Source organism: Vanessa tameamea, chromosome 28 (genome assembly GCF_037043105.1).
Source record: "Vanessa tameamea isolate UH-Manoa-2023 chromosome 28, ilVanTame1 primary haplotype, whole genome shotgun sequence".
In the NCBI taxonomy this organism is placed as follows: Eukaryota; Metazoa; Arthropoda; class Insecta; order Lepidoptera; family Nymphalidae; genus Vanessa; species Vanessa tameamea.
The window spans coordinates 2,191,879-2,214,599 of NC_087336.1; the positions used below are offsets into that span (position 1 = coordinate 2,191,879).

Sequence of the window (22,721 nt, forward strand, 5' to 3'; positions counted from 1 at the left end):
GGCAACTGATTACTGAACTGACATAGTTTGACGTTGACATAAAGTGTTGTCAAGACAAAAATAATGTAGAAAAAATAATAGAATATTTACTTTTTTCATAATTTTCACAGAAAAGAAGTATATTTAAATCTATAAAATCATAATATATCTCATAATATTGAAACACAATAAAGTAAATTAATTATATTTCAAATAAGAGCTTCAACAAAATAATACAATCTTTATAAATTGTTTCATATGATTGAGCTGTTAAGCTGGCAACCATTATGGTATTGACAATCAAGTAGCTGAGAACTGATGACATGGAATGATAAGTGTGGCCCTCATAGAATTCTGAGTGGCCAGATACCAAACCCTTAAATTGCATAATTTTAGGTTTTGGCATTAAATGGTTTTTAATTTTAAATTAAAAGTCAATATAAGGTATAATTAAAAAAATCTGTTTAATTGTATATATTAAGAAAAATGTAAAAGTTATTCTGAGAACTGGACCTCTAAATTTTTTGTTTTTGTATAGTTTTATAATTATGTATTCAGTAAAGATCGAAAATAATTTTACGATTTTTTAGTATTTACTACAAATAACATAAAATTTTTATTTATGTAATGCAAAAAGGTTACATTTCACGGTTCCTTATAATATAATTCCTAGACATCATTTAAGCTGACAATTATTATCCCTGAAATTAATATTAACGGATATAGCAAAAGTAAAGTAAATCTACCTCGTTGGTAAAGTTGCCTAAAAATCACTGAGAGTTGACTCCATCAGCCATAAAGAAATAAAAAAAAAAATTAAATGGAGCTTCGAGTTCTATAGCATTCTCGTTGAAATGTTGCTTACTCGTGAGCACAATAATTCCGATTTCTGACAAATACAATGTCCATTATAATTGAGATTAGTCATTGTTGCTGCACTAAATATACGTTAGATTTGTTTGCACGGAATTCCTTTACTTTGTACCACCTTTCATTTGTATTTCTAAAAGAAAAAATACCGTTTTTGTGTATTCATAACATATTCTAGTTATTGGGTAAAGGTTTGTTAAAGGTTTCTGGTATTTATCGTAAATGGCCGTTGCTGGCGTAAAGCGTACTCTCTGTTTTGAGGATAACGTCTGGAGCCTTCTCTAACAAGTTGCTCCAATATATACACGTGGCACAGTTTCATTCGACACATGCTTGTTTCCTCATGATGTTTCTTTGCTGTGCCGAGCATGAGAAGTTTTTTTTTTATAAAAAAATTAGCGGTTTCCATCTTCTACCCACTGGATCATCATGGCTATGATTTGCTACAAAATATTCTTCTAAAGTATACTAATTGGCAAATCTCAATATTTTTAGGTATACAAAACCTAATGGTTGGTAAGCTCACGACCCAAATACTTCAAATGGCTTCTACAGCCATATAATTTTTAAGGACTTCCGGACAAATCCTATCTGCATTTGTTAAAATATAAAAAGGCGAAGAGAAGCCAAAAGGTAATGCAAGTAGAGGAACGAAGATGTGAAGCTAAGTGAAAAAATTATGTCGTAATACAGACATTGACACATCCCGGCTACAAATACCACCATACCATTGAAAAACAACGCTGGGGTTTGGAATCCAATTTTGGAAGCTGAATTGTACACTTATTTGGAATACGATTACAGTCATGGTGGGTTTAACAATTTTTTTTCTCTTCGTTTAAGTTATTATTAAGTATGGTTTTTTGTCTATTTTCACTTCCCTACTTCTGAAAGAAAAAAGAAAATTTTACAAGGTCATTTCGTTGTTCCTCTCTGTATGTATGAGTCTGAGAGTTGAAATTAATACAAAATACTGAGAAAAGATTTAGAAATTGAGTTATTCATAAACAGCAATGCCATCGATATTTTATGTATAACAGAACATTGGCTTGTAAATTATCAGTTTATGTTTAACTTCAGTGGTCACCAGATGGCTAGTCTGTTCAGTAGAAAAAAAGCTATACGTGGTGGCTCATTAATACTTATTAACAAAAATCTAAAATTTAAAGAACGTAAGGATGTTGTGAGCCTTTCTATTGAGCAGACTATTGAAATAGCCTGTGCAGAGCTTGAGCTTGTCATTGTTGTATGCGTATACAGACCTCTTAGCGGGTTATGTGAAGCATTTGAGAAAATATTGGCAAGTGCATTATTGAAAATATCTGGATCAAGTATTTTTATTTGTGGTGACTTCAACATAAATTTATTAGAAAACTATAACACAAGTATTAGATTCAGATCATTATTATATTCATATAACCTCATTAACTTATTCTTAGAGCCAACTAGAATCACTGAATCCACTGCAACATGTATTGACAACATATTTACCAACTGTGTACCTAATCATAAATGTATTATAAATATGTTAAGTTCTGATCATTGTGAACAGTTGGCTTCATTTAATTCGCAAATAAAAAATAATGCTAAGGATATAAAACAGACATTTGTTCCGATCAATTTGTATCGAATTGAGAAGTTCAGAAGTTATATCATGGCAAAGCTCTCATATTTACAATTAAATGATAATTCTAATGAGCTTTATAACATTTTTTTTAAATTAATTAAAACAGAATTTAATGCCATATTTACTTCCAAGACAGTCAATTCTAGGAATTTTCTTAAATTTAATGATTAGGCGACTGTCGGAATTCACAAGAGTAGGCAGAGGTTGTATGAACTTTATAGTGAAAGATCATACAACCGGTCTTTTTCATTTATCAGTTATGTTAGTGCCTACTCTAAACTATTCAAACGTGTATGTCATACAGCTATATCATTGCATATAAAAAAAAAATTATTGACGCACCTGATAAAATTAAAATGACATGGAAAATTATTAGTTGCGAAACTACTAACAGCTGACATTAATACCATTTTTGTACTGCAGAAGAGGGCTATTCGTGCAATTTATAACCTGGGCCCAAAAGATTCGTTAAGAGGTAAATTTAAAGAAATTAAAATAATGACTGTCGCTTCTCAATTTGTTTTTGATAATGTTATGTATGTACGCAAAAACATAAATGATTTTCCCAGAAATTGTGACGTACATTCTATTAATACTAGGAACAAGAATAAACTTGTTACTCCAAGTACCCGATTACACAGGGTTAGTAACTCTTTTTTTGGGGCAATGTATACGTTTTTAGAACAGGATCCCAGAAAACGTTCAAAATTATTCAATTATAAAATTCAAAAGAATCGTTAAAGAGCGTTTGTGTGCTAAAGTGTGGCCGCTTACCATTAGGTCTCCCTTCCGATGTCATGAAAAAAAGAGGTAAATTGATCGAATCACGGCTCCACCTCGAAAGTGCATCATTTTTTTTTCTATCGTTCTTTACCAGTAGTATTTAGTATTCTCAGTAATATTAAGGAAGCGCATCAAGCCACTTAAAAAAGTGACAATTACGTTAGGTTAAGTTTTCAATAGACTTAGGTACTTACCGGACACGGATGCTTCCACGGTGTCCAAAGCCATGCGACTCCTTAATATTACTTAGAATACTACATACTACTGGTAAAGATAAAAAAAAAATTGGAGCACTTTCGAGGTGATGCTGTGATTCGACAAATTTACCAAAACAGATATAAAAAGTTAATAAATTCAACACTATAGGTACTTCTATATTATACAATGTATAACTATTAAAACGAAATTAATAAAATATAATTATATGCAGTTAATTGATTTATTATTAGTGTCTAATTAGGACGGATATTCATAAGCTATTAATTTAAATTGATTTAAAAAAAATATACGTTTTAGGCAAAACGGCGCCATGCCGTGCCGTGGATAAAAAAAAAACAAAATAGTGCGGCCTCTACACGTGTAAATTATTGCATCCATCCGCGCATACCGAAGCAATTTGATGAGTTCAAAGTTTGCGTGCCAAACTAAAATATGCGGAAACGATGTGGATATGACAAAATTTAATATTTTTAGGGATCTGCGTGGAATTAATAAATCCAATTATTTTGCGAATTGATCTCTTCCAGGCAACCTTTGTGACAGAAGCTTACTTAACATAGAAAATAATGAAATAAAATACGTATTTATTTTTAATATTACATGATTTTTATATAACAATGTCCATAATTTACTAATAAATAAATTAAAAATTTCAGAAATAACATTGTTAAACCAATATCTTAATCATAGAAATGACACTTCTAGAAAAACACAGCTAAATAAAACCGTAATCTTAATCACAAAAAGATACTTCTAGAAAAATACAGCTAAATATAACTCTTATAAAAAATATTTCAACTCACGCTTAGCCAAACTTTACACGAACCGAACGCATCAATCTTAGTGTAAAAAAAAAAAGAAAAAAAAAATAAGCGCCACAGAGCGGCTTAATTATGACAAAATATGTCGGTAATTTAGAAAGGCGACAGGCTTGTGTTTTTATGTGTTATTTATTGATTTCTCTATTAAAAACGGCGTTATTTCAAATGTTATTATATTTTGGGGATGTTACAGTTTCAATTGGGTGACGTATTTTTGTTTTCTTAATTAATATAGATTTATATTTCCTGAATAATTTAGACGTAAATATATTTTTGTTTGTATTGATTTAAAGTAAAGAATTTTAGGTAGTTATGATAGCCCATGGCATGGATGTAATGGAGTTCTGTAACTGTAGCAGAAAATATCATAAAAATCTATCCGCAACCGTATCAGAAACCGATAAAAAAATCTTTATTAATTTGGTTTTTATATCTGGTAAAAAGAACTTTTTGTTATTTTTCTGTTATTATACTTATAACTAAATTAAAGCCTAAAATGAATACTTTAGATTCTTAATATTTTTTGTAATAATAAATAAATTGCACCCAAGCGAAGCCGGTGCGTTATTTTTAGGCATTATTTTTTGCAAGTATGCAGAATTAAGAGACGCGCAGGTCATATTATGCCTTTTAACTGTTATATATTTAAACAAATATATTCTACTGCGAATAATTACTTTCTAGAATGTTCTTAGCGAAATAATTATAATAATGTAATCATCTATTCGAAATGTTCGTTTTGTCATTATTTAAAATAACCGATCGGTAAAGTTAAACGATAACGGAGTTTGCAATTGCAATATTTTTCTGTGCGTTGTATGTTAATATTATGAAAATAAAAAGTGCTTTATAAGCTAATATAATAACAGAAACAATAAGTTTACTGAGAAGGCTCAAATTAAAAAAAAAGAGATCTTATATAAAACTTTTTATAGGAACTGTTTCATTATATTTACATATAATGCAAAACAAATTCCTTTCATTCGACATATTTATTTAATAACTTAAGTAGGTATATTTCCTGCAATTATAATTTATTTTTATAATCTGTTTACGTGGTATGTCATTGTATTTGTATATTATGGAAACCGCGGATCATCGAACACGCATACGGCACACCCTCAAGTCACGTAGACCGAAAACTTGAAGAAGGTGGCGGGACCCAACTGGATTCGGAATGACCGGGAGCTTCGGGGTTTAGGGTTTAGGAGAGGAGAAAGAATTCTTAAAGATTTATTTCACCGAATAAATATTTTAAGAGACTGTCGCAGTAAATACGGAATTGACATACAGTTGGTCTGGATAGGTATCACCCACTCATTAGATATTCTGCCGCCAAGCAGCAATACTTGGTATTGTTGTGTTCCGGTTTGAAGGGTGAGTGAGCCAGTGTAAATACAAGCACAAGGGACATAACATCTTAGTTACTAAGGTTGGTGGCGCATTGATGAAGTAAGGAATGGTTAATATGTATTTCTAACAGAGCCAATGTCTATGGACGGTGGTAACCAAAAGAACAAAAATAAAAAAATTAAGTACGTATTTCTGCCCAATAGTAGGCCTTCTTTCTTAGCAAATACGTATAAAATACTATTTATTAGTCTATTGAGATTAAGTATTGCCTAGAAGATCATTTGGTCCTCATTTGATCATCGATATCCTGAATAGTTTTCGAGGTCAACTATCGATAGTCAAACTATCGATATCGATAGTCAAACTATCGATATCGATAGTCAAACTATCGATAGTTCAGCAAAGCTGTCAGCTACATGTTAATTTATAAAAGAATGAAATGTATTTAAGTATCAATCTCTCAGATTTATATTACACATTACTAAACAAGAACTAATGCAATTAAACAGAAACCACTTCCGTAGTGTCGTATGATAACGCAGTGGTAATTGCAATAAAACACAAAAGTCGAGATCCTATATATATTGGGACGAACCAAACGCTAGCGCGATTCAGAAACCTTTCATACAATTTTTCAGTACAAACATGCAATCATTTTTTACGGTTTAACATAATGACTTAGCAATCTTCAACACAGAAACGTTAAGAAACTTAGTAGATAAAGTTGCTATACTTAAATCTTGCCACCGTGAACAAGTCTTTCGAAAATAGCTTGGGAATAATTGGTTCGTTAATTTATTTTCAGATCGGCAATAATTTCCATTTCAATTATAAACCACACAAACACAATATATAGTTAAATGATATCTAGGTAGGTAAATGGAATTAAAGGTATTGATTTTGAAACAGAGAATTAAGAAATATAGTACTTATATATTCTTCTGGTAAATCAATTGTGTAATTATAAATTAATTATATACAATTTATATAAATAATATTAGCAACCATCAGGTACGCCTCCTGCCCGATAGTACTGTGTCAATAATGCTCATTCATAATATAAACTCTCATTATATATTTTAGCTTGCTATGAATTTTTTATTATAAAAAAAGAACTTCATTTAAGTTCCTCGGATCAAATGAACTCTGCCACCAAGGATCTTTAACAATTACTCTGCTAAACATTCAAAGAGAGACATTACTTCCAAGAAGAATGTTTATCCAGAATCTGTCTCAATTGAACGCACCTGCAAGCCCCCCGGTGTTGCAGATGTCCATGGGCGGTGGTAGTCACTTTCCATCAGGTGAGCCTCCTGCTCGTTTGCCACCTATGACATAAAAAAAAAAAATCAGTCTTATTTTAAATAGTTTCGGGGGAATTTATTTAAAGATTTTAAGTTTTAATTATTAATAACGTTCCAGTTATGTTGAAGTATGTAGGCGTATGGGCAGTAACCTCCTGTGAGTTCTCTGTGAAAGCTTGTCTGGGTAGATACCACCCACTCATCAGATATTCTACCATCAGTAATATTTAGTATTGTTTTGTTTCGGTTTGGAAGTTGAGTGAGCCAGTGTAACTACAGGTATAAGACACACCTTAGCTCACAAGGTTGGTGGTACTATGGCTATCTAAGGATACTTAACATTTGTGACAACGCTAATGTCTACAGGCGGTGGTGATCAATTACAATGAGATCGCTCATTTGTATCAAAAATGCCTTCTGTATCAACCATTTTCAAATTGAGCTTTAAATGTAACTACACGCAAATATCGTGGCAGCTAGAAATCATAAACACGATAAATTAAAAGACGTCTCACCTAAACAGTCACAATGACACCTAGAAACAAAAGACACCCATCCATTCGCCGCTCGTATTAATCCAAATAAAACAAAACACGACTCAATCAAAACGTTACACAAATCAAAATCAGATCCAATTACCGCTAACGACGCTAACGTCCATAAACACATTCAATATACTCATTAAGTCACAAACTAGAATCTTAACCACGTGACGTGTCCAATTAAACGTACCAACAATATAATTATCACAATTAATGGACACGGACATATTTCAAGAGACTCCTTAAATAAATCCCAATTTGATGTACCAAAAGACAGACGCATGAGCATGCCAGACACGCCCACTGACTTCCTATTGGTTTATAGCTAATTATATCTCGAAACTGCTGCTTTAAGAGCTATTTGCATCGTTTAAGTATAGATGATCTAAAATCAACTTTAACGCAATGGTTTAGAGACGAAATTTAATTGCAATGAAATTAAATGTGGCATACAAAATTGTCATCCACATAGACGCCCATTAGTCGAGCTTTTTCATCTTCATTTCGATTAGAATCATTGCCAGATGGTTCGGCGTTAATTGATTTTTTGCCTTATTATAATGCAACATAAGGTTCATCTAAAATGGTATTTCAGTGGCATCTTTCAGAAGAGCCAGTTAACATTTCGTGCGCAGTCGCTCCTGTATTACAATTTGACAAAAATGCGTCGTTAGGTTTGGGTTCAGTTTAAATTATTATCTCGCGTGTGACGGCACTAAATCGTGACGAAAAAGTTGTCAAATTACTTAAAGATCTTAGTTCTCCAAGTACAAAGGGTGTGGTGGTACGTGGACTTGAGAAAGGTGTACATTTACAAGAATAAGTTAGTAGTGTAAATTATTAGTTAATATGAATTCTGTGAAATCAGAGGCAATGGAAACCAACGAGACGAATGAAGATTTGAAAAATAATAAAACTGAAAATAAATTAGCCTTTTCCATAGACAACTTATTAGCTGATAAATTTGTTGAGAACGATAAGGTTGTAAATGAAAACGCATCTACTTCAGATCCTGATTATTTCAGTGTTTTTAATAAAGAACATGTTAATGTCGAGTCGGATGATGATAAAGACAGCAGTGATTCAGAACAATTGGATGTTGAGAGTTCAACAGCTGATCCGCAGGAGTTCGCTGAAAGTAAATCGTCTGAGTATCAATCAGGTATTATTTTCACTGACGGTTTTGATTTTAAAATTTAATAGATTAATTTAAAATGTCTGAATTAAATCAAAATTGATTAAAAATTAAGTATATTTTATAATAATTATGAATTTCAAGTAAAACAAATAACAGCCTGTGAAAGCCTTACAGCTGATAAAAATGCTTTATTGGACACCCAAAATTAAAAATAACATACATAAATAAATATCACTTTAATTTACAAAGGTTTTTTTGTCGCCTAATTTGCGACCTCTCCCAGACAATTCAGAAAGTTTACAAAATACCCCATCGTTTCACTAAAATAAATACTTATAATATTTTAATTTTCATTATACATATACGTATAATACTTGTATCAATATATTTGGCTGAAAGGCTTTGTGCAAGGCCGTTTGGATTCAACTCATCTGATAAGATGAGATGAGATTGTACCACCAAATAGCAATGCTTAGTATTGTTGCGTTCTGGTTTAAAGGTGTGTGAAACAGGCACAAGGGTCATAACATCTTAGTTCCTAAGGTTAGTCGCGTATTGACCGTGTAAAGTTAGTTTTAGATTTCGGAGGTTTTTCTCTTAAAAATGTAACTTCAAAATTTATCTGACGCATAATTCCATGTTCAACACTTGAATTGAATTAAGCGTTATTTATTTGACTGCCTCGTTGCGAGTGTATTGCGCGTCGGAAAGCAAGTAGAGCTGATGGTCCTACGTCTGAACTCTTTCCGGTCGAGTCGGATTTGCGTTCCATCGGATTATGTGAGTGAGGGAATAGAGAGTGCACCTGTATTTGCATACACAATCGTGCACTATAATATCTGAAACTTTTCAGGATGATGTCACATGTTTTATACTAGCTTCACTTGGAACAGATAATAAATCTAGGAACTATCTTTTGTCGTGAAATCTGTCTGTTTGACAATATCGAGATGATCTGATGATGGTGAATCGTGTGACACTTCAGTGGCTACCAATAAGTCCGTCAAGTTTGTGTTAAATCTCTTTTGACGAGTCTAATTCATCTCATTACAATAAATGTGCTGTTCTCGTATTTATAAACTTAATTTGTGTGTGTCGAACGTTGTTTGAAAATTTTTCTCAAATTTTTTATTTAGATAAGGTTTCACATTTCATGTTTATGTAAAACTATTTGTGTCTGTACTGAAAAAACTCAATTTTACACAGAAAATACATAGAGAGGCGAGCGAAGTTCGTGTGTTAACTTCATCACAGTGGTTAGAACGCATGCATTGTGACCGATGATTCTAAGATAAATCCAGGCAAGCACCATCGAATTTTCATGTGTATAGCGGTCGTGTAAATAATATGAGCGGTCTTAAGAAAATGCACTTTACTTTACGTGAACAATGAATTTACAATTAATAAACAATTACACATGTAACTGACAACTATCAATTAAAACAGATAAACGGAGTCTGAATCGTCCCGTTCACGGTAACGGGCAGGCAGTAGTCGCACGCGGCGCGGTCGACTTCCTGATTTGTTCAGAGATCCGTCCACTATGTGTGCTTAGTATGTGTTCATAATTAATCACATGGAAGAATGCATGCATGCATTACATACATACATATACATTAACAGCCTGTAAATTTCCCACTGCTGGGCTAAGGCCTCCGCTCCCTTTGAGGAGAAGGTTTGAGCATATTCCACGCTGCTCCAATGCGGGTTGGTGGAATACACATGTGGCAGAATTTCGTTGAAATTAGACACATACAAGTTTCCTCACGATGTTTTCTTTCGCCACCGAGCACGAGATGAATTATAAACACAAATTAAGCACATGAAAATTCAGTGATACTTGCCTGGGCTTGAACCCGAAATCATCGGTTAAGATTCACGCGTTTTAACCACTGTAGGCTGTATAATTTCAATGAAATTCTGCTACCTGTGTACCAACCAGCATTGAAACAGTGTCTTGGAAAAAGCTTCAAACCTTTCCTTCAAAGGGAGAGGAGGCTTTAACCTAGCAGTAGGGTATTTACAGACTGCTTTAACTTTTTAAAAAGGGCTTTCTATCAAGAAGGGCTTTTTATTTTATCGACTTCATCTCATTGGAAATTTATAAGCGTCATTGTTCTGAGTATATCAACACAAATAGATGTGGACATATATAAAACATATTAATGTATTTTTAATAAGTGTGCGGGCTAAATGCGATGGCTAGATGGAATTCTAATGACATGTTATATAACAAAAGAAACCGTTTGGAATTTACCATAGACTAAAATTTGGTTTATACCATATAATGTTAAGTCACTAAACTAGTTTACGTGTGTATAATTTGTTAAAATTAGTAAACAAAATTACGCATATAGTAAAAAAATTAAATACATTATAAAATAGTATCATAAGAGAACTAAGAAACGGTCCAACTTTATTCAATTCAATTATTAGTTTAATGGCTTTTAGTTGTGCCGACAGAGAACAGATCATTTCGCCAATGTCACGTAGAATGGAGAAGACACGAATGAGATTGATCGGTACGGTTGAGCTAACAGACACGAGCCAACTTTATTATATCTGTGTGCGTGACAGCTACGCTTGACACTCGGCAAACGTCATACTACTTTGCTAGTGTGCGTGTACTTAGTCGCCAATAGTTGACCACTATTTATTTCGACGCGTTCTCAGCTTTGACAGTATATCTAAAGTCTATTCGATTCGAAGAAGGAATAAAGGTAAACAAACCTTAGATTTGTTAATAGCTATATCGTGTACTACAGACAGTTCTTGACTAATATATCTTTATTTATAATAGAAGACTATTCGACTAAACTACTTATATCCTTTTTAATTTAACTCACAAAGTTCCGATAACAGTTTCGTCGACGTTCAAAACGCAATTTTTTCGCAAATCCATAGTGAATATCATAGGTTTTTCAAATTCAAGCTCGCGACCAATGATATCGCGCCTAGTCGCGGTCAAATGTTTTTTATTTCGCTTTTGTCCTCTTGTGGTTGGAAAAGATTATAAACATATAAATAAAAATCAAAGTAAGTAAGTAATAAGCGAATATTAAAAGTAATCTAATGATTTGATTGGTTACGAGTAAGTACTTTATGCCATTCACTCTGATTTACTTGACTGGGCAAGTACCATTCACTCATCATACATTTTACCCCCAAGCAGCAATAATTAGGATTGTTGTGTTCCGGTTTGAAAGTTGAGTAAGCAAGTGTAACTACAGGCACAAGGGATTTGACATCTTAGCTCCCAAGGTTGGTGCATTGGCGATGTATGGAATGGTTAATTTTTCTTACAGCGCTAATGTCTATGGGTGTAACCACTTACCATCAGGTGGCTTATGAACTTCTCCTCCTGCACATGTAATAAAAAAAACCAGATATATAAACAAATTTAACTAATCAAGTGAAATTAGTACTTTGCTTAAATAGGTATTTGAGTGAAGAAAATATTAAAAAAGGAAAGTGAAACGATTAAAATATATGATTGTATTTAATATATAGTCTATACACTATACATTGCTTGCGAAGTTAGGAAAGAAGGAAGGTATGGAAATTGGAAAGTAAATAAAATACATTAAAATGATATTTATACTCTGTCCAACTAGATATTCACTCTTTGACAGATACTCTTTAACTAGTGATTGCGGCAGCGTAACGTTTTGATTATCGATTCGGTTGATTAATTGATATGTAGTATCGATTTTGGTCGTTGAATAAAAAAAATCTTGTATAAATAAAATATTTAAAAAAAAATTTTTGTTGGACGTTAGCATTGTGCAATGGTGTTGTTTATTATTAAATAAAAAAAATATATTTAAATTTGCCGCTATGTTAACATTACAACTTTAAATAATATCGTAAAAATAATTATTAACCGATTATCGTATCAATTCTGTATTAAAGTATAAACAAATAATAAATCGCACCATAATGTTTAATGAAAGTTGTATGGACTATATTTTAAAATTAAATTAAATATAACAATCTCGTTTATGGTGTCAAATATCTGTCTTAGACTCGTTTTCGACGAAAGTTCCACGTCGGAAGACCGAGTGTAAAATATTAAGCTTATTTTACTTTTATACATAATTATTAGGTTTTTCAATTTTCCAAGTGCAAAACTTACAATATAAAATCATTATTTTAAATATTAATAATAGTATTTTTTAATTGTTCATTTTTTTTAAAATATATTACCAAGTGTAAAAAAAAATCTTATAATGATTTTTTGGATCAAAAATTTTTTTTCACTGGCAGCGAATACATTCGACCACGTCACGTCCGTTTTTTTTTTATTTAAAAAAACCGGATACCTTTAAAAATTCATCTAAGAAAATTGATAAATAAGATAATTAATTAATATCAGACAGTTTAAATTTTTATATCATGTATTTAAGGTTAACTTTTATGCATTTCACATCAGTTACGTTCTAAATGTCAAAAAATGAATAACTGGTTTAACAGATTATAGGTAAAGCGATGAATTGCCAGTATTAAAAAAAGAACAGATAGAGAACGGAAAAAGTTATAAGTATATAAAACACACAAAAAAATTAAGAGAAAAATAAGATTATGTGTTTGTTGTATTATTTAAAAACATGCAAAGAAAAATAATATAGATCCGACAAAATATATCTTTTTTTTTGGATCCGCCTACTGTATTGGCGAAGTTTGAAAAAATTATATTAATAAATTATTTCTATATTGTCCTATCTAATTTATAAATGTATCAATCAAACCCTATTTCGATGTCACTGTGTACAAATTGTATAAAAGATAGTCTATCATAGTAACTTTTTTATGGTATATTTGCGAAAGTACATATCGGTGTTACATCGGTAAAATCGCTGACAAAACAGATACATTTCTGTTTATAATAGCTTGCTATATTTGTTGACGTTTATTTTGACAGCTCTGCCTATTTCGAGTACCGTGATAGCCTTATTAAACAGATTACATTATTCCAATCGGGTTTGCAGTTTCAAAAATTAACACATTCGACTAAAAAAATTATGAATGAAAAAGAATATATGCATAAAAAAGTAGATATTAAAAAATATATAGAACTGCAAGATGATATTACAATTGAAAAAAAATTTCGAACGCTCGGGATAAAAAATTCATGTTTTTTATTAAAACTAATGATTCTTTTTGCTTTTGAAGATAGTTTTACAAATTAATCATTGAAACGCGAGTAAATGTAAAATGACTAGCGATAATTCATCCAGATTGTTAAAAAAGTCTCAACTTCGCGCCTTCTCGGCCCATTGACATTTACGCCATGCTTCTGAGCCGCCATATCTATTTTTGGCGCCAATTAAGTGTTATTTTTTGTCGATTTGGAATTGATTAATTTAAAAAAATATTTTTACTATGAATAACATTTTACTATATTATTTATTTATCGAAAATCCACTGAGTTATAAGTAATTTATTAGTTATTTGTAAATTCATTAATTTAAACATTTATGTCTTTGAACAACACACGACTATAAAACTTGTAGGACATCGTGCAAGCCCGTCTGGGTAGGTAGCACTTACTCATCATAATATATTTTAACGCAAAACAGCTATAGTACTTAGTATTGTTCTATTCCGGTTTGGAGGATGAGTGGGTCATTGTGACTACATGCACAAGGAATATAACATTTTAATTCCCAGGTTGATAAGGACTTTAAGATTAATATTTCTTACAGTATGGGCAGCTATATGAGGGGTAGTGACCACTTCCCATCGGGTAGTCAATTTTCGTCTTAAGTATAAAAAAATCAAAATTTTGTTCATTATAGAGCGAAATTATAATTATCCAGAAGAGGATAATAAAACAATTAATATAATAGTTAACTGAGGAAGTATGCTCAATCGAAGCGGACGAGCCATATCGTCACCTAACAACTATTTTCAATAAACACCTTCGACTCTGAGTAATTAGTGGCAATATATCAACATGTCGCCCGGACGCCATCTTGAAGCGTTTCCCGCGCTAATGAGCGCGCGAAAATAAGTGTCATTTAACTTTTTAAACGCCTTATTCCGTACGGATAAGATATAATTTCGTTTGAACACAGCTACGAATGTTTTAGTTTTTGCTCGCGGGTTTGTCTTTAACAAAGTAGTAGGTTAAAGTTTTTTAAACGGTTGGTTTATTTATAATTATTGTTTGTTTTCTTTTAAATTTAATAATGTTTATTCTATATTCAAAAATAGATATCTAAGTGTTAAATTATGACTGGTAGCCGTATTCGAAGAGCGCAACACTAGGTCGTGATTGATTCGCTCTCCACGGCTGACTACCCCAACTTAGAATTGCCTGTACTGTTGATATGTCATCTTACTATACTCTATTGGTTGTTGAGGAGCACACACAAAATCTAGTCGGTTCGTACGACCCACGAGTACATTAAGGCCTTAAGTATATACATATTCGTACCCGCCGTTTTGCGTTACAGTTCAGTGGTAAAAAATTCAATTATAAATTAATTTTAAATTGATGATGAGTGTTAACGACAGTGATGAAGAGGAAAATAATGATAATGTATTATTTGAAAATGATAGTGAGAGAGAAATCAGCAATTTGTTGGAAGGGAAAAATAATATTTTTCTAGAATCTTCTTCAACACAAGGTGAACAACGGGCTGACAAAAGATTCCACGAAAGCAGTAATGAAAATAATGACGATGGATTTATTACCGTAAGGAGAAGGGTCAAATTTCGTATAATGAGTGATTCCATTGTCTATCAGAACGAACAAGTTCAAGTTGAAAACAAACATGAAGTGTGCATGACATCTTTATAAATATTACCTAAGCAATTTGCTATGGCCAAGTTTCTTAGAGCTGAAGACATTCAAGACATAAAAATTTTAGCAGGGTCAGGGTGGGGAGTGCATCCGAATCACTTACGTAAAATGTATATATGTTTAATAAGATCAAGAATAGATTACGGCAGTTTTATTTATGACAACATTTGCAAAGATAATTTATCAAAACTAGACAGAATACAAAACCTCAGTTTAAGAATTAAAGGGGGATTTATAAAAAGTACTCCTATTCATGTGATGGAGAGCGAGCTAAGTATTCCTCCATTATTCATAAGAAGGCAATTTTTAGCAAATAAATACTGTTTAAAGGTACAATTTTGCTCAAACAATGTAACAATATATCTTTTAAATGAACTAGGTACCCTATGTTCTAACAATTATTGGCAAAAAAAGAGAAAACCATTATTAGCAACCAGCTTCTTAGGGACAAAAGTAAATGTAATAGCTAGCAGTAATCCACTTGAAATGTTTTTATTAGATACATGGATGTCAAGAATAGATACAAAAAGTTGTATTAAACATAGTCTACATAATGTAATTCATAATAAAAAATCTTACGAAGTAAACACGGTTAAACTTAAGGATCTAGAAGATTTAAATATGTATAGAGGTTTTGTTAGAATATTTACAGACGGATCTAAAAGTAGTGTTGGTTCTGGAGCCGCATTCCATATTCCAATAAGAAATATTAAAGAAAAAATAATAAAAATTAAAAATAACTACTGTAAATATTATGACCACGTAGAATGGTGGCAAGCTCGATCCAACTGGACGAAAAACGAACCCTCAGCTTTCAGGGTTATATTTTTAATAAAGGTTTTTGCACTAAATCGGTACATATGTATACTCTCCCGGAAATCACTCTTCATGTAATATATATAACATCAAATAAATTTCCTAAAATATTTTACGTACAGACATGGCTCTGTTACAACTTTATTGTATGTATATATTTGTCAGACAGACGATTTATTGCTTGTACGAGGATCGTTAAGGAATTACAGAAAGCATAAGGAGTTGTATTTCACTTTTAATGATTTAATGTGAGTCAGTGTCAAATTAAACGTTTTTAATGTTTGCCAGAGTTAAAAAATAATGTCGCTCGGTCGTGGCAACGTTTTATTTAAACATTTTAAGGACGTTTCCGTAACTCAATAGCTTGTGAGGTGAATGTGGAAATAAAATGTTTTGTTTGTTTTGTTTTTATGAAAAATTTCTTTGGGTTTAAATATTTTCCGATATAGAATGGATTAGTTTCTTTATTTAATACTAATACTTGTTGACTTCGAGGCAGGATATATTACATAGATATATATTATTTAACTAACATGACTTTGTATTTTTAAATGTTGAAAAAGAGTAACTACTGCAGTATTGCTGTTTGGCTGTAGAATATCTGATGAGTGGGTGATACCTACCCGAATGGGTTTGCTCAAAGCCCTATCACCAAGTGATATCTCATTCACAAAACATTTAAGGAAATAAAATATATATCTGAATGAAAAACTAAAAATAAAGAACAATGATAAATCTACTAATCTTTTCAATTGGATACATGTTCGTAAATATAATCGTAAAGTCCGTCTGGGTAAGTACAACTCATTCATTCTCTACCGCAAAACAGCAATATTGTGTATTGTTGAGTTCTGGTTGGAAGGGTGAGTGAGCCAGCGGAACTATAAGCGCAAAGGATGTAACGTCTTAGTTTGTTAGGTTAGTATCGCATTGGCGATGTAAGGAATGGTTAATAATTTTCAACATTTGGGTGGCTATGATCTGCCATCAAGTGATCGAAGGCGGAAAAAAAGATAAACAAACCTTAGATATATGAATATCATGCGATTTGCTAATAGCTCAGCTATATTGTGCACTTCTAAGAGTTTATGATTAATATATCTTTATTTATAATACAATACTTTTACACTTAAATACTTATTTGAATTTTAATTTCACTTCCAAAATTCCGATAATAGTTTCGTCGACATTCAAAACGGCATTTTTTCGCAAATCCATAGTGAATATCATAGATTAATCAAGCTCTCGACCAATGATATCGCGTCAATTTGCTGCCATATATTGTTTATTTGGCTTTTCTCCTCTTGTGCTTGGAATAGAGTATATGTAAACGATTTACAGGGTTTGCAATTACAAATTGAGTTGCTTTTTCGATATAATAAGTTCTCTCTCATTTCACTCAAAAATATGAATAATATCTGCTTATTAAATTGCTTTTATAACACAGTTTAGCAATAGATAATATATAAATATAAATATAATATATTATTAATAAAATAAATTATAAAAATATAGTGTATATTTTATTGATCAATTACACCTGTGAGAAGCCGGATCACTAGTACGGTAATAAAATATATATCTATACATATAATAAAATTGAAATGTCTGTTTGTAATATTAAAATAACCGCTTTTTATTAAATGCATATGTATTTATACACGGTACATATACCAAAATAACATATTTTACAATTTTTGTCTGTCTGTCTATCTGTTTGTTTCGGCTAATCTCTGGAGCGGCTGGACCGATTTTGGTGGGACTTTTACTGGCAGATAGCTGATGTAATAAAGATGCCGCAAGAAGACGCATGGCTTCACTCGGCTGTCACGTCGGGTGCCTTCCACCGACGACGTAATATCACAAAAGCTGCGTAATACAGAATTAATAAGTTATAGTAAAATCTACGAACTGAACAATAACTTTTTGTTAAATTCGCGAGCGCGCGAATTCACGACAAAGCTAATATGTTCATAAAAAATCCAATTCATTTAAAAAATATTTTCTTTCTTTTTTTAACTCGTTTTATTTTAATGTTTGGATGCTTACAAAGTGGCCATTTTCTAAATTTGTCTTTTCCGCAAATAAACACAAAAATGATAAGATCGTGAAATATGAATGTTACTTGCGTAAGCAACCTATAATAATATGTAAGTAAATAACACTTAGTATACAAAATATATACGGAACAAATAAAAAAATGCTGTTTGGTAAAATTATTGTTGTGGCTAATTTTACCCGAAATAAATATCGTTAATATTTTTTAACTTTGTACTTGCAATTAATTTGTGAATATTGTTATACTTGAGAAGATTATTGTTACTTTTTTTTAGCTTAAAAAAGTGTACTAAGTAGTATTGTACGTATAATATATAATGAAATAATAGTGGTCACTATTTTTTCAGCTTTGACAGACTATATATATATTGTAAGACTCAATTAGAATGTAATACTTTATATTAAATATTATAATATGAATTATATTATTATATTATTATCTGTATATTACAGACGATCTGTCACTTTGTCTATTGAACATTATTATTTTTAATCTGGTAACATGACAATTGACAGATAGTCGTATTCGATTCGATTTCGTAGGTAGATTCTGGGTATATATATTTTTAGGTGCGTATCGAGTAAAAAAATATTTTAAATCCTTATCAAGTTATATAAGAATACCTAATAAATATTGTTTTATTTTTTGAGTTAAGACTAAGTTCTTACAATATAAATATATCTAACTCTTCTCCTTATCCTATGTTTGGTATAAAAAAAACTCATGACTTTATTTATTTTTAATCCTAATAAAAATCAGATTATGAAAGAGATACAAAATAGAATAAATAATCTGTAGTTCATTCAGCGGACGGTCTAAAGCATTTGTAAAGCAATTAATGTCAAAACATCGTCACCTGTCAACAGTTAATGTCTTTGTTTCGCGCCACGTTTACGTAACTCATTATGATGACAGATAAAAAATAAAATTAGAAATCTTAATTCAAAAACGTTAGTCACAAGATACATTTTCGAACGCTCTCGATTTTAAAAATCGAAGCGATAATATTGTCAATGATCGTTTGACACAGTTCCATCAAAAACCGGCATGCATCTGTAATAGAATTTTACAGCTTTTTAATGAGCTCCGACCACTTACTAAATTTTAGTCGTGAGACAGTTTCTTTTCATCTTTATTTTTTTACACGCCGGTGAATAATTACAGGGGAGAGAGATTTAGCTAACAAGAGTCGGGAGGCGCAGAGATTTATCTTTTCGTAACAAATTTAGAAAATGAGACATCAGACCGCTGTTAGTGTGAGCTCGGAATATTTTATTTGTTAGCAATGGAACGTCATGGAACCAATTCAAACGGCTAATTTGAAGCGCGCCGCATTCAAACTTCGAACGCAGAATCAGATACTTTATCGTTGACAGATCGTAAATAAATTAGCGCGCAAATTTCTCGACTTCTTTTTTCAGGTTATTGCACGAATTAAAAAAGTGTTTTTCGTAATAAATTTTTGTTATGGATAATATTTTATATGTTATATTATGTCGTCGCCTTAGAAAAAAATAGTTTTTATATCTAACATAATATTTTTTTTTTTTGTTATAAATATCTGATTTTGTTTTTTCGCGTTTATACGGAACTAGAACTAAAGATAAAACTATTGCGTTCATGTATCATTTTATTTGATCTTTAAAATAAATTGCGATTATTGAATTTAGAGTTATTTGTCAAATAAAAAAAACTATAATAACACTTTTAATTAATACTTATTTTAAAGTAAATTATAAGTTCAAATTTGGAACGATTTAAATTGTTATCGTTGTACTAAATTGTAACGTTGGAGTAAAAATATTTTATCATATTCAAAAAAAGTTACTGTTCTTTGTGAATATGGTTTCAATACATACATGGTTACACAACCTACATCTACAATTTTTTGAACTATTGTATAATTGTTTATAGCTGGTACAAACAATTTTGAGCCTTTACAAATTTTGTATTTTGTTACAGCTTCTTGTTCTCGAGGTAAAAGAGCTCGGACAGCATTCAGTGCACAGCAGATCAAGAGTCTGGAAGCTGAGTTTGAGAAGAATAGATACTTATCTGTCGCCGCAAGAGGGCGCTTAGCTCGACAGTTGAGACTGACAGAAACACAGGTATGTAGAAAAATGAAACTATTGATAACTGTATTTATATACCCTAAGGAGCTTACAGAGAACCCTACTACTAAGAACTAAGTTGTCATAAAAACTTTTGATTGATTTGTTAAGCAATGGATAAAAATTTTAAAAAAAATGTTCTCATCAAATACTTTTTAACAGATTAGTATATTGTAATAACAATTTAAATACGCTATAAGAACTTTTATTTATATTTAATAAAAGTAAAATAATACCTTAACCTTCTTTATATTTCAGATTAAAATTTGGTTTCAAAACCGTCGAACAAAATGGAAGCGAAAATACACGAACGATGTGGAAATATTAGCTCAACAATACTACAACAGCCTAGGTATTATTTCACCTAGACCTATGTTTGTTGGCGATCGGCTCTGGATATTTAACTATCCAAACAGGCTGCAGCCTACCCAACAGCAACAGTGGGCGAAATCCCTCAACACAATAGCAAACGTACAACAGAATCCAATTATAGACAGAACGATGTTCAGAAATATACCGAAGCCGGATATGCCATTTCTATTGCCACCTCAGTATCCTAATGATCGCGTGTTTTTAAATATGGAACGAAATGTCAGTTTGACAGGAAATGTCAAAGTTCCCGCGCAAAATCGCCTCGTCTCCGTTCCGAGAGAGGTCTACAGCAATATGGCGACCGCTCAAAGGAGTTTAGATATGTACAAAAATAATATTTTAAATCACAGTCCAAATCAGGACTCCAGCGTCGATCATTTAAGACGATTGGAAGAAAATTTTAGCATTTAGGTATTACTTTAATGTATTTTGTAATATAGTGATTTATTAAAATAAATAGTATTTAATTGATATTCCCTTTTTTTTTAAATAAGGTGCTTCAACCTACACAAACAATTAACTTTTTTATTTTTATAATATTGACAACAAATAATTTTATTTAAATATTATTTAATACAAATTATAATATAAATACATACAATGTTGAGGAAAAGCGATAAATATTACATGTAATATGTTACCAGCGCTGGGCATCTTGGATAATAGGTTTAATATAAATATATAATATAAAATTTTCTTACCCGGTCTTAGCCTTTCCGGCCATCTAAGTTGACGTTTTATTTTTTTTGACCTAAAATGCCCGGGTCACTGTGAAGTTGTGGATTTGTATGCAAAAAAGTTCCTCACGCAATTTTTAAACGTTTCTTGTTACATGTTAAATTATGTCGTGACAGCGATGTCTTATTCTGAGTTTGAACGTAAGATACGTACTAACATATACATACGAAAAATAAGGAAATAATATCTACATGATACATATTCCCGTGTTACATTATAATATAATTAATTTTATTTATTTGTAAAATAGGTAATTGGCGAATTACGAAACAGTAAGGGGTCACCACCTCTCATACATATTATTAACCATCCCTTCCATTGCTTAGCGCTGTCAACCTTGGGTATCTACGATGTTTTTTTTTATAATATCTGAGTAGGCCTATGACTCCACTCCAACTGATTTTAAGTGGTAGTGGAGTCCAAACGCGCAGACGGTCAGTACAGTCAGGAAGAATGAACTGTACTCCTCACGCCTGCTTTGAAGGAGGTTATAAGAGTTTTATTTTTCGCGGTGCGGCAAGGAAATAGTTGGCAAATTTCTTCATGCGCGACAGAATTGATTTGACAGTTATTCGGTGACATCGCGAGCCAGCACGCGCCCTTGTGAAGGAAAGGGGATGATAACGATGATATTTTTTTTTCTCCTGAATGATGTAGTGCTGTTGGCCCTACTGGCCTGTACAGCGTCACCGGACGTTCGGGCGAGTGCAAGACTCAGCCTTGAAATTGAACCCTTTCCAGCTCTAGAGTGACGTTCGTCCTGAGGGTGTCTTCTATGAGATCGCAGCTCGGCTCAGAACGTAGTCGGTGGGGAAAATTATGATATTGCGTAGCTATACCTTTTTATATAATTTATTTTTGGTAGTGCGTATTTTTCTTGTAGCAACACTTATCCAATCGACACAATAAACTGTTACAACTTTACAGTGACCTTGCTTTACGTCATGTTTATTTTCATTCTTAATTTAAATGTTCTATAAAATCTTTTATATTATTTAAAACTGGCTGAGCACGGTATTATACATAAACATTTTATATTATTAGGCAATAGAAATAGTATTATAATGTAACAATATTCACGAAAACAAAACGTAATTTGTTTTTTTTTTTTATAACAAATTTACGCAACGCCCTAGCACCGAGAAAATTGTTTTTAGTGATTATATTTGCGCCTAAAATAA

General features: G+C 31.7%; 1 protein-coding gene across 1 annotated transcript; it reads left to right on the forward strand.

Moving 5' to 3' along the window:
* The first annotated feature begins 8,142 nt into the window (after positions 1–8,142).
* LOC113396749 (barH-like 1 homeobox protein) lies at positions 8,143–21,213 on the forward strand. The gene is made up of 3 exons (XM_026634802.2): positions 8,143–8,660; positions 20,282–20,427; positions 20,689–21,213. Exons 1-3 carry the CDS (start codon positions 8,348–8,350, stop codon positions 21,211–21,213), a joined length of 984 nt encoding a protein of 327 aa, XP_026490587.2. The 5' UTR covers positions 8,143–8,347.
* Positions 21,214–22,721: the final 1,508 nt, after the last annotated feature.